Consider the following 24,961-nt stretch of genomic DNA (forward strand, 5'->3'; position numbering starts at 1 on the left):
TTTGTGTGTGTTGCTTTGACTTCCAGCACCTGCTGATCTTCTCTTGTTTCTGAATCAGAGGTTTGCTGGTGCACAGCTCAGAGAGCTGATTCTGTGCTGTACCTAAATAAGTTAAAATAAATAAATAAATCCTACCAGGCCCTGGCTGGGTTTGGAAAGGTGGGGGGATGGGGTTTGGGGGCTTTGCATGGTGACCTGTGGTTAAGACCTGGGGAATTGGTGCTTGCTGCCTCTGACACATCCGGCAATGAGGGATGGGTTGGGTGGAGTGGGAGGAGACCTCTTTGTGCTCTAACAGGGTTGTGATCTAACATCTGGTGGTCGTGGGAGCAAGAGACGTCTGTTACTTACTTGGAAAGAGTAGGAGGGAGGTGTTCTGGTAGCAAAGTCATTGACCACTTCAAGGAGCTGGCCTGGTAGAGTGAACAGAAGGACCATCTCCCGTAAGGTCCAGTGACACAGTCAGCCAACGGTTGTTTGCTTATTGTTCAATTTCTTTTGAAGGATAAATCACAGTTCCTTCCAATGATACTGAAGTTCCTCAGAAGATTCTGAGGGGCAAGAAGATGAGTGAGGGACGCAGCTCGTCCAATGATAATGGCACCAGTGAGGATCACGTCTCAACAACATCAGACCTGAAGTCTGGAGACAATGTCTTGGAAGTGGCTCTGGAAAACACTGACGATCTCCAAGGACAGTCTGGAGTAATTGAAGCATTATCCTTGGAGAATCATAATCAAGGTAGCATGACGGAGGACTTCAGTTCCGCCAGGAGTGGCTCAGGAAGCCGTGGTCTTGATGGGAATGTCATGACTGTGTCCGGTGTGGATGAAGCTTTAAGTGACGTCTCAAAGGCACAAAGTTCTTTGGAAGAAAGGGTGAATAGAATCGATAAAGGTAATTTTGAAAGTGATCAGAGCTTCTGGGAAAATGTTATTCTGAATAAGCAGAGAAGGATTCATTCTGATTATTTTTAACTTTTTAAAGTTATTGATGAACTGAATAAAGTCGAAGACTCCAAACCTGCAACAGAACCAGAATCGAGCAGCAGAGATGTGGTTTCCCCAAGTTCAGCACAGACCTCTGAAACTCACCGGTAAATGCACTGTTTTGTATGTAATGTGGCAGTCATGGGTTCATGAGGATAAATATGAATAAGAAACATATTTTCAGCCTGCTCATTCACCCCGCCCTGCCATGTTTTTTCTTGGAAGAAAATATTTCTTTAAATAGTTTTAAGTACTTTTTGAAAAGTGAACATAATTAAATTAAACAAGCATTACCATTTCCCCAATCAGCCCCAATCTGTCTTTCCTCCCCAGTTTGCCTCTTGTTCATCTTCCTGCATGTTGATGTGTCTGTCTAAAGACCTCTTATACATTGCTATTGTATCCATTTCCACTGCCTCTGCTGGCTGTACATTTCAGGAATCTACCATTCCCAGTGTGAAAATAAAACCGGTCTCAAAGCTTTTCCCCCCCTCTCATCCTAAATCTATGTCCTCTTGTGACTGACATTGCCACTTGAGAGAAAAGACTGACTTTATCTTGTATATGTAGCTCATAATTTTGTATACTTCAGTCAGAGCACCACTCGGCCTCTAGTGCTCCAGAGAAAGTCATCCATGTTTGTTCACACTTTCCTCATAGTTAATAATCTCTAATGCACACAATGTCCAGGTGGACCTCTTCTGTACCCTCTGCAAAGCATCCACATCCTTCCTGTAATGTGGTGACCAAATTAGAACATCGTGTAGCTTAACCAAAGTTACTTCTAACTGCAACTTGCTAACTTTTTTGCACTCCATGCCCCTGACTGATGAAGGCGAGTGTGCCGTATGTCTTTATCATCTCATCCGCTTGTGTTGCCACCTTCAGGGTGCAGTGGTCTTGGTTCTGTATACAAATTCTCCCAAGGATCTTGCCATTTTATGGTATATTTTATTATTTGACCGCCCAAGGTGCCACACCCCATCCTCTTGTCTGGATTAAAGGCCTTCTGCCACTTTTCCTCCCAAACTGATCTGTATCCTTTCCCAAGCAAACTGAAGGAAATCTGCAGATGCTGGAAATTCAAACAACACACACAAAATGCTGGTGGAACACAGCAGGCCAGGCAGCATCTATAAGGAGAAGCACTGTTGCCGTTTCGGGCCAAGACCCTTCGTCAGGACTAAGGATCCTGACGAAGGGTCTTGGCCCGAAATGTTGACAGTGCTTCTCCCTATAGATGCTGCCTGGCCTGCTGTGTTCCACCAGCATTTTGTGTGTGTTGCTTGTATCCTTTCCCAACCTTTATCACTCTCCAGAATTCTGCCGATTTTTGTGGAACCTGTAATCAGAATCAGGTTTATTATCATCGTGAAAATTGTTAACATAGCAGCAGCAGTTCAATGCAATACATAATAGAAAAAAAGATAATAAATTAGTTACAGTATACGCATATTGAGTAGATTAAAAATCATGCAAAAACAGAAATAATATATATTAAAGTTTCTTTGAGGATATAACAAGCGCAGTGGATAGAGGGGAACAGATTGACATTATTTACTTGGATTTCCAGAAGGTGTTTGATAAGGTGCCACATAAAATACTTACCCATAGGATAATGATGCATAGAGTTGGGGGTGATGTATTAGCATGGGTAGAGGATTGGTTAACCAATAGAAAGCGGAGAGTTGGGATACACGGGTGTTTCTCTGGTTGGCAGTCAGGGGTGAGTGGTGTACCACAGGGGTCAGTGCTGGTCCCACAGCTGTTCACGATATACATGAACGATCTGGAAGAGGGGACTGAGTGTAGTGTATCTAAGTTTGCTGATGACACTAAACTGAGTGGAAAAGAAAATTATGCAGGGAATACGGAGAGTCTGCAGGATGTAGATATGTTCAGTGAGTGGGCAAGGGTCTGGCAGATAGAGTACAACGTTGGTAAATGTGAGATCATCCACCTTGGAGGGAGAAATGGAAGATCAGATTATTATTTAAATGGTAAAAAATTGCAGCATGCTGCTGTGCAGAGGGACTTGGGAGTGCTTGTGCATGAATCACAAAAGGTTGGTTTGCAGGTGCAGCAGGCTGTCAAGAAGGCAAATGGAATGTTTGCCTTCATTGCTAGAGGGATTGAATTTAAGAGCAGGGAGGTTATGCTGCAACTGTACAGGGTACTGGTGAGGCTGCACCTGGAGTACCGTATGCAGTTCTGGTCTCCTTATTTGAGGAAGGATATACTGGTTTTGGAGGTGGTGCAGAGGAGGTTCACCAGATTGATTCCAGAGAGATTCACTTGCCTGAGACTGTACTCACTGGAATTCAGAAGAATGAGAGGAGATCTTGTAGAAACAAGATTATGAAAGGGATAAATAAGATAGAGGCAGGAAAGTTGTTTCCACTGGTAGATGAGACTAGAAATAGGGGACATAGTCTCAAGATTCAGAGGAGTAGATTTAGGATGGAGATGAGGAGGGACTGCTTTTCCCAGAGAGTGGTGAATCTGTGGAATTCTCTGCCCAGTGAATCAGTGGAGGCTACCTCAGTAAATATATTTAAGACAAGATTGGATAGATGTTTGCATAGAAGGGAAATTAAGGGTTGTGGGGAAAAGGCAGGCAGGTGGAGGTGAGTCCCTATGTTTCCAGAGTTTTCAGTGAGATGAGACCAACTGTCAGTATGTCAAACAATCCTGATGTGTGGATCTCATGTTGTGGTTCCCTCTAAACTGCATATCAGAGTGTTAGAAAATCAGCATAAAGGATTCCTGGGTACAATCAAGATGAAGAGTTTCGCCTGGAGCTATGTGTGGCGGCCGGAAACAGATGAACAGATTGCAGACCTAGCTAAAAGCTGTTCGGGATGCCAAAAAGATCGAACTGCGCCCCCACAGAAGGTTCCACCCTTGGCAGTGGCCGCCGTCACCATGGCAAAGAGTACCTATTGACTTTGCTGGGCCTTTCATGGACTCCATGTTTCTGATTACTGTGCACACTCATTTGAAGTGGCTGGAGGTTATACCAATGAAGTCAACCACCTCAGCAAAGACGGTCTCTGCTTGGAGGACTATCTTCGCTAGAAACAGTTTACCTGAGGAAATTGTGACTGGCAACAGACCACAATACACATCAGAAGAATTCTGAATGTTCATGAAGGAAAATGGCTGCACCAGTGATGATTTGGTGTGTCATTATTAAAGGGGGGGATTAATTATGCAATCAATTATTTTGTGTTTTATATTTGTTATTAATTCAGAACACCTTGTGGAGATCGGCTTTCACTTTGACACGGAAGAGTCTTTTTCTGTTGATCAGTGTCAAAAAAAGCCAAATAAAACCCACTGTGATTCAATGTTGTAAAACAATAAAACTTGAAAACTTCCGGGGAGGGTGACTAATACTTTTTATAGGCACTGTGTTGTGCATCTTGGTCCAGAGGAATGTTGTTTCATTTGGCGGTATACATGTATGCAGTTGAATAACGATAAACTTGAATTTGAATTGTCTTAAACAGGAAAGATAAGTTATCCGATGCAAAGGGATTCATCGGTGACAATATTTCTCCATCCACGCACCCAGAAGGCAAGAAAAAAGATCAAAACAAAATGACCACAATGGACACGCAGACTGTCTGGGTTTCTTTGGACACACCAGGTTCTTCATTGACAGGTAACTGCAGTTTTGCTGCCTCTGATGTTCTGGGCTCAGCCAGTTTTTGTTTTAAGGGGTGTTTGGTTTGCACCACTGGCCAAGCACAAATTTGTTTGTTTCCTGAGCAGTGGAACACGGCACAAAATGTTCTCATTGTCACTCAGTGTTCAAAATGAGTATCTACGGAGTGTAATCTGCAGCTCCTTCCCATTCCCAAAGAATCCAGACCTGATTATTCTGAAGCTGTCCATGCGTTTGTAAACTGGAGCTCATCATACTGCATCAGCCTGAAGTGTCCTGAGTACCTGCTCAGTAGTTCGTGCACTGCACATCTGGAAGCATTATGGTTTTATCTCATTTTCTGTTTACCTGCTCAGTAGTTCGTGCACTCCACATCTGGAAGCATTATGGTTTTATCTCATTTTCTGTTTCAGTTCCTTGAGGGCCTTGTGCTTTTCTGTCTCTATCTGCTCTGGGCCAGTCATCCTTTGAGAACAACACAGTGACGCAGGAGCCACTGCCTCTCAGCGCCGGAGATCTGAGTTCCATCTTGATCTCTGGCACTGTCTACGTGGAGTCTGTCATTATGTTGATTACCTCCAAGCCCTCTAGTTCCCCTCCCACGTCCCAGAGACGTGCAGCTCTGTAACTGTAACAGTAAATTGTCGCCAGTGTGTGAGTGAGTTGTCTCTAGTAGGGTGGGGGCTGTTGGATCTGTTATTTTCTGATCCTTGGGGTTCTTCTGAGAGTCGAGGATAAGGATAGTGAGCGGTCTTAATTCTTAATGATCATTGATTTTAAAGTTTAAACAAACACACAAGTACTAAGCAAGTCCAAGAAGAGAGCTGAGAAATGACACGGAGATGAATGAACAGCACTGGGGGTGGTGAAGGAACAGATGGTGCCTCTGAAAAATCCGTCATCTTCGTAATCGAGATAAGAGAAATTCCTTCAGTAAAATAAACGCCATTTACTGGTTGCACAATTACATCACATGAGAAATGTGCTAATACTTAGCCAATGAAAAACGAGAAAGGTGATAAACCGTTAGTTTAGCTGCTGTATCGCTTTCTGCCAGTGAGTGGGAATGAACCACCACATACTGTGAAAAATACATGAGTTTGTTTAAAAGTGCAAATGATTAATCTACAACTTTAGTCTTCCATTGATTCATCTAATATATATATGTAAAATGTTTTAAATATAAATATATATAATTTTAATACAAAAATAATTTTATACTTACCTATAATAAAAAAACAGTTGTTTCCAACAGGGAGGAAGCGGAGTTGATGAGAATGTGAGAATGAATAAATATAGGACTGTAGGATATGGGTGGCTGAGGGCCAGCATGACATGGCTGGCCAAATGGTCATATTTCTGAGCTGATCTCTCTCTGATCTGACTCTGTATCTGGGCTCATCCACTCCTGAACTCTGCCATTTCCTATTAACTGGTGAGTCTGCATTCAGCTTCCCATGCTCTGGGTTTTGGGATCTCACCTGGATCTGGCACGAGGGGGAAGGTCCTCTGCGTAAACTCAGACGAAAGCATTCTGCATTTGATACGCTTCTCAACCCAGGGTGGATCGACACTGCATTGTCGGTGTGGACCATTTGATTGATCAGAACTTCTGTCTGTCCTATCACATTGTTCCTCGTTTAGAGCTACCCCTTGCTCTCCAAATGACATTGACAGTATAATGACACCCAAAATCCATCTTCAATGCGATTTTCAACCCCACCTGACACTTCACATGCTCTCCGTCACTTCAATCACTGCCAGTTCCTTGGCCATGATCACCTTATTTTCACTATATACAGCCAGACCCGATACGTTTCCGTCCCTCATCAGGAAGGTCTCAAGGTTCTCCAGTTATTTCTGTTCAACAAACCCAACCACTGCCCCTCCACCACCACCCTCCTCACTCTATGGAACTAGTCCTCTCCCTCTCTTTTGGCTCCCCCCCCCCCCCCACTTCCTCCAAACCCAAGGTGTAGACATAGGGACTCACATGGGTCCCAGGTATGCCTGCCGTTTCAGCAGCTGTGTATTCCAAGCCTACAGTGGCAATGCTCCCCAACTCTTCCCCCCACTGCACTGATAACTGCATGCAATTCCATCAACTTTGATTCCAACTTCCACCCTGCCCCTTTATTTACCTGGTCCATCTCTGGCACCTCCCTCCCCTTTCTCGATCTCTGTATTTCCATCTTTGGAGACAGATGATCCACTGACATATTTTACAAACCCACTAACTCCTACAGTCACCTTGACTCTATCTCAACCTGTCGCTTGTAAAGATGATGTTCCTTCTCCCAGTTGCTCCATCTGCTCTCAGGATGAGGCTTTCCATTCCAGAACAGCTGAAATGTCCTTTCTTAAAAAAAAGAGTAGGGCTTTCCTTCCACTACTATCGGTGCTGCCCCTCCCCCTTATCTCCTGCATTTCCCACACTCTGCCCTCACCAATCCTCTCACCATTGTAACAGAGACAGGGTTCCCCTTGTCCTTACCTACCACCCCACTAGCCTCCATATCCAGCACATCATTCTCCAAAACTTTTGCCATCCCCCCACCGAGCACAGCTCTCTCTCTCCCCCCCCCCCACTCGTTCCCCCCCCCCCATTAACCTTCCTCCTAGGAGCAGGACAAGAACTACACCTGCCCCAACACCCTAAACAGTCCTTCCAGGTGAGGTGAAACTCACCTGCAGGCCTTTCAGGATCATCCATCGTGTCGACTGTTGCCGGTCTGGCTACCTCTACATCGGTGAGACCCAACGCAGACTGGGGGACTGATCTGTCAGGCAGCTTCACTCTGTCCGATGCAAAAGGCTTGATCTCCTGGTGGCTACCCATTTCAGTTCTCTAAACCCCCGTCCAGGGACTTGTCAAGATGGCTTTTAAATGCTGCTATTTTGTCCACCTAACTTTCTGGCAGTTTGTTCCAAATACGCACGGCCATTGTATGAAGAAGCTGCCCTGATGCGCCTTTTAAATCTCTTACCTCTGATCTTTAACCTATGCCCTCGCATTATTAGCAACCCCTCCCTAGGAAAAAGGCTCTGTCTTTTTACCCTGTCTAAGTCCTTCATAATCTTATAAATCTCTGAACACGAGAGATTCTGCAAGTGCAAAACACACGCACACAGTGCTGGAGGATCTCAGCGGATCAGGCAGCATCGATGGAAATGAACAAACAGTCGATGTTTTGGTTTGAATCCTTTCCTCAGGACTGGAAAGAAAGGGGGTAGATGCCAGAATAAAAGTGGGGAGGGGAAGGAGGCTAGCTAGGAGGTGATCGGTAAAACCAGGTGGGTGGGAAAGATAAAGGGCTAGAGAGGAAGGAGTGGAGAGTGGACCATAGGAGAAAGGGAAGGAGGAGGGGACCCAGCGGGAGGTGATAGGTGGGTGAGGAGAGAGATAAGAGGCCAGGAATAAAAGAGGGGAGGGGCAAAGGATTTTTAAAAGCAGAAGCAGAAATTGAGAGGGGGTTGGGGGGGGAATAAGGGGGAGAGGAGGGGTGAAAGGAATATAATTCACATGCAAGGGTGCTCTCATCAAATGTTCTTAACCCAGAGATGGGCTGTAAGAGTGGGAAATATATTAAATAAATTAACTAAATCCAAAGAGGAAGAAATCCCTGATCCAGATGGATTACATCTGAGCGTATTGCTCCCAAGTCCTTTTGCATCTCAGATTTTTGGGTTTTCTCCCTGTTTAGAAAATAATCTGCACATTTATTTCTACTACCAAAGTGCATGACCGTGCATTTTCCAAACATTGTATTTCATTTGCCACTTTCTTACCCATTCTCCTAATCTGTCTAAGTCCTTCTGCATCCTGCCTGTTTTCTCAACGCTACCTGCCCCTCCACCAATCTTCGTATCATCTGCACACTTGGCAACACAGCCAAATATTCCAAATTCTAAATCATTGATATACAACATTAAAAGAAGTGGTTCCAAAACCGACCTCTATGGAACACCGCTAGTCACTGGTAGCCAACCAGACAAGGATCCTTTTATTCCCATTTGCTGCCCCCTATCAATCAGCCAATGCTCTAACCGTGTCAGTAACTTTCCTGTAATACCGTGGGCTCTTAACTTGGTAAGCAGCCTCATGTGTGGCAACTTGTCAAAGGCCATCTGAAAGTCCAAACATCCCCTTTATCTATCCTACTCGTAATCTCCTCAAAGAATTCCAATGGCTTTGTCAGGCAGGATTTCCCCTGAAGGAAACCATGCTGACTTTGTCCAATCTTGTCCTTTGTCACCAAGTACTCCATCACCTCATCCTTAACAATTGACTCTAACATCTTCCCATCCACCAAGGTCAGGCTAACTGGTCTATAATTTCCTTTCTGCTGCCTTCCTCCTTTCTTAAAGAGTGGAGTGGCATTTGCAATTTTCCAGTCCTCTGGCACCATGCCAGTATCCAATGATTATTGAAAGATCATTTCTAATGCAACCACAATCTCTGCTGCCTCTTTCAGAACCCTAGGGTGCAGATCATCTGGTCCGGGTGATTTGTGCATCTTTAGGTCTTTCAGCTTTTTGAGCACCTTCTCCCTTGTCATAGTAACTGCACCCACTTCTCTTCCCTCACACACTACAACATCTGGCACACGGCTAGTGTCTTCCACAGTGAAGACTGATGCAAAATACTCATTTAGTTCATCACCATCTCCTTGTCCCCTGTTATTATTTCTCCAGCCTCATTTTTTACTGCTCCTATATCCACTCTCATCTCTCTTTTATTGTTTATATACTTGAAAAAGCTTTTACTATCCACTTTGAAATTATTTGCTAGCTTGCTTTCATGTTTCATCTTTTCCCTCCTAATGATTTTTTTAGTTCTGTATAGAGTTTTAAAAGCTTCCCAATCCTCTATCTTCACACTCATTTTTGCTTTGTTGTATGCCCTCTCTTTTGTTTTTATATCAGCTTTGACTTCCCTTGTCGGCCACTGTTGTACTATTTTGCCATTTGAGTATTTCTTCATTTTTGGAATACGCATGTCCTGCACCTCTTTCATTTTTGCCTGAAACACACACCATTGCTTCTCTGCTGACATCCCTGCCAGCAGCTCCTTCCAGTTTACTTTGGCCAACTGCTCTTTCATAACACTGTGATTTTCCTTACTCCACTGAAATACTGCTTTACTTCCTATCAGATTTCAAGTTGAACTCATTCAGATTGTGATCACTGGTTCCTAAGGGTTCTTTTACCTTAAGCTCCCTAGTGGCCTCTGGTTCATTACATAACACCCATTCCAATATAGCTGATCCTCTAGTGGGCTCAATGACAAACTGCTCTAAAAACCTATCTCTTAGGCATTCAACAAACTCACTCTCTTGAGATCCATTACTATCCTGATTTTCCCATGTTAAGATCTCCCATGACTACCATAACATTGCCTTTTTGACACACCTTTTCTATTTCCTGTTGTAATCTGTGGTCCACCTCCCAGCCACTGATGGGAGGCTTGTATATAACTGCCATCAAGGTCCTTTTACCCTTGCAGTTTCTTGACTCAACCCACAAGGATTCAACATCTTCCAATCCTATGTCACATCTTTCTACTGATTTGATGCCATTCTTTACCAGCAGAGTCACACCACCCCTTTGCCTACCTTCCTATCCCCCTGATACAACGTGTAACCTTGGACATTCAGCTCCCAACTACAATCATCCTTCAGCCACGATTCAGTGATGACCATAACATCACACCTGACAATCTGTAATTGTGCAACAAGATCATCCACCTTATTTCTTATACTCCACGCATTGAGATATAACACTTTAAGTACTGTATTTGCTACCCTTTTTGATTTTGCATCCTTAATACACTGATACTCACCCTGTTGACTGTTACTAAGTCCCATCACCTGCCTGCCCTTCCTGACTGTCTGACTGCATGCTATCTTTACTCTTTTACCATCCGACCTATCCTATTAAAAAAAGATGTCTGAACCATGAGGCTGACTGACCAGTCAACCATTTCCAGCACCTAGTTCAAAAGCCAAGAGGTTACGTTGCAACTTTATACAGTAAGACTCTGGTTAGGCCACATCTGGAGTATTGTGTACAGTTCTGTCTCCCCACTATAGGAGGGATGTTGAGGCTTTGGAGAGGGAGCAGAAGAGGTTGACCAGGATGCTGCCTGGTTTAGAGAGGATGTGCTATCATGAGAGGCTCAATAAACTTGGGGTCTTTTTTTTTGGAGTGGCGGGGGCTCGGAAGATCAGACAGAGATTGAGAGGCCCAGATAAAGCAGACAGGGAGTATCTTTTTCCCAGAGTTGAAATGTCTGTACCATTGAGGGTGAGAGGGGTAGGTTCAAAAGGGGTAAGTTTTTCACTCAGAGTGATTGATGCCTGGAATGCACTGCCAGGTGTGGTGGTACATCAGAGACTTTTAAGAGACGTGTGGATAGGCACATGGATATGAGGAAGATGGAGGGAGATGGACATTGTGTAGGTAGGAGGGATTAGTTTTTCAGCTGGTTCGATTTGGCACAACATTGTGGGCTGCAGTGCCTGTTCCTGTGCTGTGATCTAATTATTCATTTTTCTTCTTGTAGACCTTCAGATGGAAGTTCCCGAAGAGTTGAAGTTTCGATCACTGGGCTTGAAGCCTCTGTCACTGGACGTCACAATGGATTCTGAGGTAGGAAATGTTGCTTTGCTACAGATGCGTTTGTTGCTGCTTTTCCTGATGGAGATGAGCCTCACGTTGGCTCTAAGTTGCCCAACACCACGTTTCAGACCTTCACCAATAGGCAGGCGAGTGAACTACATTAGAATGGGGGTGAAAGCAAAAAGTGCAGGGAATACTCAACAGGTCAGTCAGCATCTACATCAGGTCATGGATCTGTCAGTCTTCTCTCCCCCAGCTCTCCCACATCCTTGGCCCATGAGAGAACTGTGTCAACAGTAAGAATAAGAGGGAGGTTTTGCCAAAGGATTGAGTGTGGCTGGGCTGCAGTTTAGGAAGCAGGTCCACAACAGGCATTAGCGCAGTAAGAAAGGTGAATATTTGGGTGTGAGTGGTCTCAGTCCTGGTGAAAGGGAGGTGTTCCAGTGGGTTGGGCTTCACTTGAGCTGGTGGCTTGATGTATCATTCAGCCAAGATTGCTGTACGTAGTGGGGAGCAGGGATAGGAAATGTAGTACGTTGAGATTTTTACAGGCTAGTGAAATTGTGTTAATGATAGCTAGCTCAAAAGTTTAAAGTAAATTTATACCATTACAACCCTGAGGTTCATTTTCTTATGGGCATACTCAATAAATCTATAGAATAATAACCATTGATGAAAGACCGGCCAGCATGCAGCAGACAACAAACTGTGCAAACGCAAAAAGAAATAAGTAACAACAATAAACATCCAGAACATGAGATTAAGAGTCCTTGAAAGTGAGTCCATTGTTAGAGGGTACAGTTCAATGATGGGGCAGTTCTGTAAGCTTCAGAGCATACAAATATGATTAATTACCTCAAGAGTGGGCAAACAAGTAGTTGAAAGACAAAACTGAAGGTTTTAGGCAGCTTTCATAACAAGATGGATGAATTAGTTGGACGAAGAGCAGTAAATAGAAACAATCTGATAGACACATGGCTGAAAAGTGACCAGGGCTGGTGTCTGAATATTTTCTGTACTTACATTTTAAATTAAATATGTTATGATCCCAGCCCCCTCCCTTGTGAGAATCGCAAGAGCCCTAGTGAAGGGGGGGGGGGGGGTCAATGACCCAAGAGAGAGACGTGCGGAAGTTCGTGTTTCCATAGGGATGAAAAAAAAAGGCGACATTGACTATTGTCTCACGTGAAAAGCTCTCGGGCAAAGTGGGCTGGTTGAGAGAGAGATCGCATCACCTGCAACCTGATTGACACCTGCGATCCCGTGAAGAAGTATAAAGGAGGGTCTGAGGGGGGGACAACCCTCAGACGCACCAAGGAGACACCAAGGAAGCACGATACCGATTCCCGTGGGAGCGGGAAGCCATTTTGAAGGAAGCCACGTGCGTTAGATTCCGAATTTTGAATCTGTGGCTGGAACTAACGGAAGACCGCTTTTAACTAACAACGGGGAAGCCTGCTCCCCTGATTCCAAGGATTTGCTCCGTAAAGACAACGGGCAAGTGTTTATCCTTTCTCAACCATCTCTCTCTCTCCACAATGTGAAACCCCAGCGGTTCCCAAAAGGGAAAAGCCTGCAGACTTCTGAGTGACTCTTTATATTTCAATTGGACTCAGTATTATCCCCTAGGCAACAATAGAGCTTATTTCTGATTGATTATTACTATACCTGTGCTTTAGATTGAGTAGTGACGACTTATATTAGCTGAATGTTTGTATTAACCTTACTTTTGTGCCCCTTTATAAATAAAAATGTTTAAAAATAGTACCATCAGACTTCAGCAGACATATCTATCTTTGCTGGTAAGTGACTCAATTACGGAGTTCGTAACAATTGGGGCCTCGTCTCGTGATTTGACACCAAATTGGAAGGGCCAGTCAATCGGGATTGTAAGTCAAAAAAAAAAAATTGGGATCTGTTACGCAGGTAGCCAGACGGGAAACCAGCAAAGATGGACGTGGGTGAATTTATGAAAAACCCGACTATGGAGGCGCTAGGGATGGCCACCAAATCAGACTTGTTAAATTTGGGGAAGGGGTTAAACCTCGCAGAGGTGAAGTCGTCCATGAAAAAGCGGGAGGTGCAAAGGGCCATAACTCAGTATTACATTGGGGAGAATGTGTTTGAAGCAGAGGAGTTGGAAAACATCCCTGAAAAAGTACCCGCTAGTACAACGGATCATTTAGAGATAGAGAGATTACGGTGGGAACATGAAATTAAGTCAAAAGAGCTAGAAGTGGCCGAGAGAGAAAAGGAACGAGCAGAGACAGAGAAACAAAGGATCCATGAATTGGAGCTGGACAGGCAAGAGTGAAGAGCTCAAGGGGTAAAGAGAGGGGAGGGGGACGATTTAGCCGAAGGTAGGATTTGGGCAGCCATGATGCCGACCCGCCGACCGGCGAGTATGGTCTCCCCGCCCCTAGAGTCCCAAAGCTATCGCGCATGCGCGGTCACTCGCAGCCTGTCGAGAAAAGCAGCTGAGAACCAGAGCAGTTTAAATCGGGCCGGTAGTGATTTGGCCAAGACGTTTTTACCGACCCTATACCACGAGGATTCCGAGGGTGGTAAAACAGAAAGTAGTAAAGTGAAAGGGGGTAAGGGTGAGGAGATAGCCCTCCCCTTAGTGAAGAGAAAGGTCCTAGAGGTAGGAAATAAAGATGAGAAATGGATAAAGCTGTTAAAAGGTCCAGAGTTGGACATGGTTGATCTGTCTGGTTTGGCAGAATTGTTTGGAGAAGTTGAGAGTTCTAAAGGTGTTCCCGATGGTCCCGAGAGTGAAATGAGGGCAGTCTTAGAGAGGAAGGGTATCCTTGCTGTGGAGAAGTCAGCTGAAATGGCCGAGGAGGTTGTTTCAGCTCGCAGGGTTGCGCCTTCCCCAACGGGGGGCTGCCTAGAGAGTAACTGGAAGGATCGGGGGACGTTAGAATTTGAAAAAGGTATGGGTGTTGAAAGCCTGGAAGAGGCCAATGTCCCGTTTGAGTGTGTCCAAGATGGGGATGCACGTGGTGCTGAACCTAGTCACGGAGCTCAGAAAAAAACTGAGGTATTTGACTCAGCTGGACGTGACGGTCGTCCTTTTGGAGCAGATAGACTTGGTTCGGGAAAAAAAAGGGTTAACCTTGGGAAATGTGAGTTCCCAGATGGTTGTGCTGAAGGGGGTGTTCAGAGTTTACGAATGGGGAGATAACTGTTGTTGTGGGGGGAGACGGAAAATCTGTAATTCCCAAATCGAAGGAAGAAAATTTAAAGTGTAGATTGGTGCCGGTGCATCAATTACAGGTTGATTTGGAATGTAAAGGTGCCCCACACGCTATTGTTATTCAAGAAAGCGCTGTGAGGAAGCCGAAATTTAAATGCGGCCGGAGGGAAAGGTTCCAACTGAAACCCATCAGCCTGCATGGTCTGGACAAAAGGGTTAGCTACCTGTGTAACGTTAAAGAATTGGGTGGAAATTCCCACGATGGTCTAGGTTTGGGACACGGAGTTAAGAGAATAACCCTTATGGAAAAGAAAGGCGGGAGAGTACCTCGCCAAATTACTCAAGTTCCCCACGGGGGGACTCACCGGAAAAGAGGCAACGGTTAATGGGGATGCCATTTTTAAACAGAAAAGCCGGTTGTACGGGGTTGCGCCAAGGCCTGTGAATGATAAAGACAGCCCCTTTGGAGACCTGCCGGTGAAGTGAAAATGACTGAAACGATTAGTATTCGCATAAACTTTTGTAGATGCACCTAAGCTAAGATCACACCTCTTTACGTTTTGTTGCTGAAGAAAATAAATAAATAGGTGGTTATTGAACTGAAGTTCGATGCTACCAGACTTGAGTACGGTACGTGATGTTAAGATATTGAAGAAAGGGGCACTGTAATTGTTACCTGTTTAGATACCGACTGGAATGTATAACGGTAGTACTCTGTGAAGAGAAAAGCTTGTGTAGTATGTTAGAGTCCAGAGAAAAAAAGAAAAAAATCCTGTACCAACCTGTTTTTAACCGCTGGTAAAAAACGTTTAAGAGGGGAGGTGTTATGATCCCAGCCCCCTCCCTTGTGAGAATCGCAAGAGCCCTAGTGAAGGGGGGGGGGGGTCAATGACCCAAGAGAGAGACGTGCGGAAGTTCGTGTTTCCATAGGGATGAAAAAAAAAGGCGACATTGACTATTGTCTCACGTGAAAAGCTCTCGGGCAAAGTGGGCTGGTTGAGAGAGAGATCGCATCACCTGCAACCTGATTGACACCTGCGATCCCGTGAAGAAGTATAAAGGAGGGTCTGAGGGGGGGACAACCCTCAGACGCACCAAGGAGACACCAAGGAAGCACGATACCGATTCCCGTGGGAGCGGGAAGCCATTTTGAAGGAAGCCACGTGCGTTAGATTCCGAATTTTGAATCTGTGGCTGGAACTAACGGAAGACCGCTTTTAACTAACAACGGGGAAGCCTGCTCCCCTGATTCCAAGGATTTGCTCCGTAAAGACAACGGGCAAGTGTTTATCCTTTCTCAACCATCTCTCTCTCTCCACAACGTGAAACCCCCCAGCGGTTCCCAAAAGGGAAAAGCCTGCAGACTTCTGAGTGACTCTTTATATTTCAATTGGACTCAGTATTATCCCCTAGGCAACGATAGAGCTTATTTCTGATTGATTATTACTATACCTGTGCTTTAGATTGAGTAGTGACGACTTATATTAGCTGAATGTTTGTATTAACCTTACTTTTGTGCCCCTTTATAAATAAAAACGTTTAAAAATAGTACCATCAGACTTCAGCAGACATATCTATCTTTGCTGGTAAGTGACTCAATTACGGAGTTCGTAACAAATAGCAAAATGGAAAATGAAAGGCATCCCTATTAATAAAGGACTGGATAAGACAGAAGGGAGAAAGGATGCGGGTTTGATGGGCCTCCTGCCTGGGATGCGATAGTGCCAAAGCAAAAGGCCGTCGGCCTGAAGTGAAGGTTAGGCGTTCAGGATGCAGATGGGAGGAATCTGTTCAGCAGAAGAGTGGAATTCTTTCTCCTGGAAGCTTGAGGATGCTTAGTCTTTGAAAAGGAGATGGATAGATTTTTTTTTGATATTCAGACCAATGAACTCACCATGGAGAGATGGTGCTGGGGAAAAAGATGTCCATAATCATACTGAATGGTAAGATAGGAACGAGGGGCTGAATGGCCTCTTTTTGCTTTTATTAATTATACTCTAAGTGTTTTCCCTGCTGAAGACAATGGGAGAGATGGTAGTATTTGTACTGTGAGTATGAGATTTCTGCTCTAGGACTTGAATACAAAAGCTATGCCATCACAAGGGATGGAGAGCTGTACCATTACAGGTGCTGTCTTTGAGATGAGTTCTTAAACTGACACCTCACTGGCTTCCTGAAATGAACATTGAAGATCCTATACCGTCAGTTCAAAGAAAAGCAAGGGCCTTTCCCCTGGTGTTGACAGTCAATATTTATTCCTTGAACAATTCAAATAATCTGTCTGCTCTTTTTCATGCTGCCTTGTGTGGAGTTAACTCTGTGCTAATGTATCGCCTTCGTTATTACACCCGCAAGACTCCTCGAGATAAAGCATTTTGCACAGGACAGTACGGTACAGGAGTAGCCCCTTTGGCCTTCAATTTTCTGTTGATCTAATTAAACTAACAAAAGTCCTGATGAGGGGTCTCAACCCAAAATGTCGACTGTTCACCCTTTTCCATAGAAGCTGCCTGGCCAGCCGTGTTCCTCCGGCATTTTGTGTGAATTAAGTTGATACCCTATCTATGCCTCTGTAAATCTCTATCAGGTCTTCCTTTCTCCCTTCAGCCTCTGCTGCTCCGGAGAAAACACACCTACGGTACTTTGTTTAATCTCTCTGTATAGCACATGGCCTCTAATCCAGGCAGCATCCCAGTAAACTCCTACAAATGGGCAGCCAGGATTGAATTCAACACTCTCGATGCGGCCTAATCGGAATTCTGTAAAGCTGTAACAGATTTTCATCACTCTTCAACTCAACGCTCTGATAAAATCATGCAGGCCATTTGCCTATTCTCCTTCTTTACTGAATGCCCCCCCCACCCAACACACAGACGTAAACACACACGCACATACATAGAGTCACAGTCATACAAATGCACAAAGACACACACACACACACACACAAAAACACATATATACCCACAGACACAAACTCACACACACTCTCTCTCTCTCACACTCACTTTCACTGTCTCACACTCTCACTTTCTCACACTCTCTCTCTGTCTCTGTCTCTCACACTCACTCTCTCTCTCTGTCTCCCTGTCTCTCTCACACTCTCTTTGTCTCTCACACTCACTCTCTGTCTCTGTCTTTCTGTCTCACTCACTCTCTCACTCTCTCTCTGTCTCTGTCTTTCTGTCTCTCTCATTCTCTCACTCTCTCTCTGTCTCTGTCTTTCTGTCTCTCTCACTCTCTCACTCTCTCTCTGTCTCTGTGTGGTGAACTACATATACCTGTCTGGACACGCCCCCCTGCTGACTGCTCCTGTGGCTCCTCCCACAGACCCCGGTATAAAGGTGATTGGGGCCTGAGCCCTGCCCTCAGTCTCCAGGATGTAGTATGGTGGTCAATTACTGCTTGTTCTTTCTTCCAGTCAATAAAAGCCAATATCTCGCCTCATGTCTCAGAAAGTTATTGATGGTGCATCACTCAGTCTCTCACACTCACACACTCTCTCTCTCTCCCTCTCCCCCTCCCCCCCCCGAGATCCCTCTGCATGTCAACACTGCATCTCAGAGGATCTATCCTGGGACCAACAGACTGATGCAATTACGAGGAAGGTGTGATACCGGCCCTGTGTCATTAGGATTTTGAGAGGTTTTGGCACGTCACAAAGATTCTTCAGTGTGTACAGATGAGTGGTGAAGAGTATTCAGGTGTGGCATCATTGCACAGAATTGCAAGAGGCTGCAGAGGGTTGTAGATTCGGCCAGCTCTATCCCAGGCACAGCCGTCCCCACCATCGAGGACACCTTCAAGAGGAAAGCAGCCCCCATCATTAAGAACCTTCCCCGTACGAGGCATGCCGTTGGTGTTACTGCCATCGGGAAGGAGGTACAGGAGCCTAAAGGCTCACACTCAGTGTTTTAGGAACAGTTTCTTCTCCTCCGCCAGTCAGATTTCTGAGCGGTCCATGAACCCGGGAAGATTTGTCTTTTGTGCTGTACGTTTGTTTCAGTAAGTTGCGGAAATGTTTATGCCTTGCCCTGTACCGTTGCTGCCGAATGTCAGTGACTGTAAGTCTGGCCCTGATGAACCACGTACTTCAGCTGTAATAGTGGATGTTCCTTCGCTGGCTGAGCTGTGAGAGGTTCCCTTAGTGACAGAATGGGCAGGAATCAGTCTGATTGTCCTGCCGTTAAAATTAACAGTGTGGGAGGCAGAGGGGTGATCTTCTAGACCAGGGGGTTCCCAACCTGGGGTCTACGGATCCCTCGGTTAATGGTAGGGGTCCATGGCATTAAATAAAAAAGTCTGTGAACCCTTGTTCTAGAGTTTTAGAAAATAATGAGGGGCACAGATAAGGTGGATGGCCACAAGACTTTTTCCCAGAGTAGGGAAATCTAAAACTTAAAGGCATAGGTTTATGGCGAGAGGGGAAGATTTAAAGGGGAAAGATTTTCACACTGAGGGTGATAAGTATTTGAATGGAACTGCCACATGGGTGTAAACGGTTTAGAGAGATAGAGGCCAAACTCAAGCTAATGGGGCTATTTCAGGGAAGTAAGTTGGTCAGTATAGATGAGATGGGCTGAAGGGCCTGTCTCCCTCCTGGCTAATTCTATGATTCTATAAAGTTCAGACAGAGTGGGCAGCCAGAGGCTGTGCCAGATCCTCACTCAGGCAAAGAAGGGAATTTGAATGTTGATCTCTCTTACGTTATTTCGGAGGGGAAACGAAACAGGCTTCCACTGGGGAGCTTGTGATTATTTTGCTGAGGACTTGGGTCAACAACAGAGTTGTTTTGTGAAGAGCAAACAGAAACTGGGCAGCAGACAAGGGCCTTGCTGGTAGTGGCCATGATCGGACAGTGCATTGAAAGAGGAAAGGAAGCTGAAGGTTTTGGCAGCCAGACACTGTCCTGCACTTTGGCCCAGGGTTCCAGCAGCCGGTTCAGGCGGGAGCGGGTGAATGGTGGTGGTGCCCCAGTCAGTCTCCCAGCCTCAAAGAGTGACCATTATCTTTGGCAGAGGTCTGTACCCAAAGGGCGTGGAGTGGGGTGCATGGCGGTAAGAGCTACAATGTTGCTTCTCAGAGATACGGTCATCCACGGCTACCAGCAGTTAAAGATAATTATCCAATTTTTAAAAAGATATAATCTGCCTCCCTTTGCCAGCTGACCCAGCGAGGGCCGCAGGCTCCAAGATCGTAACTTTGTTTTATTGTTAGTGCTATGAGCTGAAAGTATATTACCTTGGCTGGTGACTGGAGGGGGCGACTTTCTTCCCGTTAGCATGCAAATTAGCTACCGTGCATTCCCAACTGTGAAGCACAGGATGATTTCAGTTTGTTATCATAATGTCCAGAAGCTCCCCCATAGAGAGGTGGCAGAAAGTGAGAGAGGGACAGTAGGATCTTGCAGTGCTCAACGTCCTGCACCACTAAGCTGTATTATTGCCTTATCCTGTTTCATTGCATTTCATTCGATTAGATTAGATTCAACTTTATTGTCATTGTGCCGAGTACAGATACAAAGCCAATGAAATGCAGTTCGCATCTAACCAGAAATGCAAAGAATAGTGTTATTTACAAAATATCTGCAAATAAAAAGTAAGGTCTACAGCACACAAATATAAAAGTACCGAGACAGCACAATATGGGTACAATACTGCTTAGTGCTGTGATGTGAGGTTCAGCAGGGTCACAGCCTCAGGGAAGAAGCTCTTCCTGAGACTGCTGGTGGGGGAGCGGAGGCTCCTGTAGCACCTACCGGATGGGAGGAGAGCAGAAAGTCCATGGTTAGGGTGAGATGCATCCTTGATAATGCTTTTTACCCTGCCCAGGCTGCATTTATGGTAGATGTTCTCAATGGTGGGCAATTGGGTGCAATTTTCACCACCCACTGGAGAGTTTTGCAGTCCGACACGAGACAATTGCCGTACCACACTGAAATGCAGTTGGTGAACATGCTCTCAATGGTACAGCGGTAAAAGTCCATCCGTATCCTGGGACAGAGGTGAGCTTTCTTGATGCTCCTCAGGAAGTAAAGGTGAAGTTGCACCTTTTTGATCAGGATGGGGGAGTTTCAGGGACCAGGTGAGATCATTGGAAATGTGGACACCAAGGAATTTGAAGCTTGATACACGCTCCACTACAGCTCCGTTAACGTAGTTGGGGACATGAGTGTGGCTCCTAGCATGCCTAAAGTCCACAATTTCATGCATTTTATCCTGTTTAATGGATTTATCCTGTTCAAGTTGCTCTTTACTCAGACTGCACTCTAAAATGAAACTAGGAGATGGGACATCATAAGCAAGATTCCACACATACACCTCAGATTTGGTTTTAGGTACAGCCTTGGCTCGATAAAGTTTGCTGTCCATTCAGGCAATTTTTCCATTTGTCCTCCTTTCCATTCCTACATTTCTTAAGGGGCTCACCGATCTCCTATCTCCACTCCTGACACAGTGAAATCAACACCAGTTTACCCTCAGGGATGTGCAGCCAAGCCCAGCCCTATTTTTCGGTGATGATGCCAGATCGCTTCCCGTGGTCACCCTCGGCTCAGCGTGGAGCCAGGAAGAGTGAACCAGCCGCAGTTCCAGCATCCCAGTTGAGATAAAGTAATTTGCCTCACAAAGCCCGTGGCCTTAGCTGAGCACGTTTTTGATAACGTAAGAGAGAGTCAAGGCTCTTGGTGAACTGTTGGCCTAGAACACATGGGCCGAAACGGGAGAAGGTTGAAATTTTGCCACTTGTGTTTGAAGTTCTAGGTTTAGAATTCGGTTCTCCACATTCCCACCTCCTTCCAGTGACGGTACTGTTACGTACCCCGTAACTGGATCACTTACCAGCAAAGATAGAGAGGTCCGTTGAAGTCTGATGGTACTATTTTTAACAGTATTTATTGATAAAAATACACAAAAATAATATCAATGCAACCATACAGATAAGATACGTCGACAATACTAAATCTAAAAGTGGGGGTATAATAATAATCAATAAGAAATAGCTCTATCGTTGTCTAGGGGATAATGTATTGTCCGATGGAAATATAAAAGTCACTCAGTTCATTCAAGCTGCAGCTTTTGGGTTGGAGAGAGAGACGGATTAAAACTTGCCCATTCCTTTTATGATGTCAATCCTTCGAGAGTCGTTGGGGCTGATTTCTCCTTTGTTGTTAGCTAAAGCCATTCTTCTGTGGCAAGGCCCACCAATTCCGAGGCAAATGGAAAAGGACGCACGTGGACTTTCCACCGGCTTTCGCTATTACGCTGTTACAGGATTTCTAGCGTTTCTTCTGGTGCGTCTGAGGGGCTGTTCCCACAGACCCTCTTTTATCCTGACTCACGAGGTCTCAGATGTCAATCAGGGTGGAATGATGCCATCCCCCAACCAGCCCACATTGCCTGAGGGCCTCCACGATGCACAGTACTCAATACACAATTCCGTCTCCAAGAGACAATGGCCGTTTCCCGTAGCTTTGTATCGCCGAGGGGCCAAGACATTCCAAACATCTCTCTCTCATTTCCTGGGTCTCCTGACCTGAATTAATAGCGATCTGGCGATTCTCAAAAAGGAGGGGGCTACTCTGCACCCCTCGGCCCCTCAGAGTTGGGCCCAGGCGCAACAGTACATTAAAGGTTATTTGATGGAAGAGGACGGATAGCACAAAGACAATCCAGATACAGGTGGCCCCCGGTTTTTGAACGTTCGCTTTACGACAGCTCGCTGTTACGAAAGACCTACATTAGTACCTGTTTTCGCTAACCAAAGAGGATTTTCGCTTTTACGAAAAAAAAGGCGCCCGCTTTATACCCCGAGAAAGACTACCATGACTGTGAAGCCTTGTGCGGGCAGTTGTGTGCACATGCGTGTACGTGTGTACGAGTGTACATGCATATGTGTGTATGTGCCGATTTTTTTTTTCTCCAAATTGATTTTGGCTCGCTGTCTTCCCGATTTTGATAAGTGAAATTACACCGTACATACAATATTTCTACTTTATATAGGGTGTATATTTATCATATCATTCCTGCTTTTACTATATGTTAGTGCTATTTTAGGTTTTATGCGTTATTTGGTTTGATTTGGTAGGTTATTTTTTGAGTCTGGGAACGCTCAAAAATATTTCCCATATAAATTAATGGTAATTGCTTCTTCGCTTTACGACATTTCAGCTTACAAATGGTTTCATAGGAACGCTCTACCTTCAGATAGCGGGGAAACCTGTAATTAGATAAAAGCTTTGTGCTAGGCCATTAGTGTTGTTCGAGGGAATCTCCTGACGTGGAGGTTTGAGGTAGTCACCATTTCTCCTACGAATACCTGCCGAGGCTCGGGCGCTTGGAAGTTTGATGGAGGCTGGTGGTCCCTCGTCTCCTTTCTCTCTGTACCTGCGGTGTGACTAAACTGGCTACACCTACTGTCTAGAACACCTTCTGCCTCACAGGTGCTCGACCGTGAGTCCAAGCCCAGCTCCATTTGCTCTGTCTGGTCGGACAGGAGCTGCGGCTGGACACAGCTTTCCATCTGGAGCGTTGGAAATGTTTGTGAATTCCCACAGCCTTCAGGTGGAGCTTCATATCCTGTATGTCCAGTATCTCCTACCAAGAGGAAGAAACTTTGCCCGATTACTATTCACCTTCGTCGCCAAAGCAGGTGGCATCAAAACAAAGTGGGGGAAGCTTCTCCTTCCAAGATTTTGAAACCCTGGTGGCAAGATGGGTTTGAGAGATTGTGCAGTGATGCTGGCAGTTACTTTGAAGAGATCTTGTGCTAAGGCTACCCTCTTCCTGAGCCTATGTACTGAAATAGAAAAATAAACCATAGGCAGGTCTACGGAACCAAGGGTCATCAAAAATCAACAGAACTACAGATGCTGGAAGCACTCAGCAAGGCAGGCAGCATCTGTGGAGAGAGAAATGGTTAATGTTTCAGATCAATTGCTTTTCATCATGAATGCATAAAAATGACTGAATACATGGCCCTCATGTTCTGTTTCATTTGCAGAGTGAAGCGCATCAAAAGCAGTTCAGAAGTGAGGAGTCTGGTATTGAGGATACTGAGGTGAGTGGTTCACCGTTCCCTGTATTAAGTTTCCAGTCTGTGATCAGAATGGTTATGCAGTGGATGTGCAGGGAATCCAGTGCCAGTGTTTGCAGGTTTCTTCCTCCTTGGCAACAGTATTTCACTGGGAGTGAGGCTGAAAGTGGCCTGTGTGACAGAATGGCCTGTATTGAGCCAGTGGAGGGAATATGACAAGGAGTGATGGGTGGGTTAGCGTCTTGTATTCGGTTGTGAGGTAGGTCATAGGCTAGGAGTTTGGAGATGCGGGGTCTGGAGACAAAAATGGGTTTCGGATGGTTCCCATCGATTGTTTTTGGGAGGGTTTGGGATGGTTTCTGTCGATTGTTTTTGGGAAGGTTTGGGGTGGTTTCTGTCGATTGTTTTTGGGAAGGTTTGGGGTGGTTTCTGTCGATTGTTCTTGGGAAGGTTTGGGGTGGTTTCTGTCGATTGTTTTTGGGAGGGTTTGGGATGGTTTCTGTCGATTGTTTTTGGGAAGGTTTGGGGTGGTTTCTGTCAATTGTTTTTGGGAAGGTTTGGGGTGGTTTCAGTGGATTGTTTTTGGGAAGGTTTGGGATGATTTCTGTCGATTGTTTTTGGGAAGGTTTGGGGTGGTTTCTGTCGATTGTTTTTGGGAAGGTTTGGGGTGGTTTCAGTGGATTGCTTTTGGGAAGGTTTGGGGTGGTTTCAGTGGATTGTTTTTGGGAAGGTTTGGGGTGGTTTCTGTCGATTGTTTTTGGGAAGGTTTGGGGTGGTTTCAGTGGATTGTTTTTGGGAAGGTTTGGGGTGGTTTCAGTGGATTGTTTTTGGGAAGGTTTGGGATGGTTTCTGTCGATTGTTTTTGGGAGGGTTTGGGATGGTTTCTGGCGATTGTTTTTGGGAAGGTTTGGGGTGGTTTCTGTTGATTGTTTTTGGGAGGGTTTGGGATGGTTTCTGTCGATTGTTTTTGGGAAGGTTTGGGGTGGTTTCTGTCGATTGTTTTTGGGAAGGTTTGGGGTGGTTTCAGTGGATTGTTTTTGGGAAGGTTTGGGATGATTTCTGTCGATTATTTTTGGGAAGGTTTGGGGTGGTTTCTGTCGATTGTTTTTGGGAAGGTTTGGGGTGGTTTCTGTCGATTGTTTTTGGGAAGGTTTGGGGTGGTTTCAGTGGATTGTTTTTGGGAAGGTTTGGGGTGGTTTCAGTGGATTGTTTTTGGGAAGGTTTGGGATGGTTTCTGTCGATTGTTTTTGGGAGGGTTTGGGATGGTTTCTGTCGATTGTTTTTGGGAAGGTTTGGGGTGGTTTCTGTCGATTGTTTTTGGGAGGGTTTGGGATGGTTACTGTCGATTGTTTTTGGGAAGGTATGGGGTGGTTTCTGTCGATTGTTTTTGGGAAGGTTTGGGGTGGTTTCAGTGGATTGTTTTTGGGAAGGTTTGGGATGATTTCTGTCGAT

The 24,961-nt window shown here is 45.2% G+C and overlaps 1 protein-coding gene across 1 annotated transcript in view; it reads left to right on the forward strand.

Moving 5' to 3' along the window:
- Positions 1–566: 566 nt before the first annotated feature.
- The window catches only part of LOC140727221 (uncharacterized), a 79,973-nt gene continuing 55,578 nt past the window's right edge, over positions 567–24,961 (forward strand). Inside the window, exons 1-5 of the mRNA XM_073044488.1 lie at positions 567–897; positions 988–1,096; positions 4,502–4,656; positions 11,225–11,310; positions 23,477–23,710. Coding sequence (XP_072900589.1) covers positions 567–897; positions 988–1,096; positions 4,502–4,656; positions 11,225–11,310; positions 23,477–23,710 — 915 coding nt within the window. The remainder of the gene's footprint in view (positions 898–987; positions 1,097–4,501; positions 4,657–11,224; positions 11,311–23,476; positions 23,711–24,961) is intronic.

Source organism: Hemitrygon akajei, chromosome 5, assembly GCF_048418815.1.
Source record: "Hemitrygon akajei chromosome 5, sHemAka1.3, whole genome shotgun sequence".
Taxonomy (NCBI): domain Eukaryota; kingdom Metazoa; phylum Chordata; class Chondrichthyes; order Myliobatiformes; family Dasyatidae; genus Hemitrygon; species Hemitrygon akajei.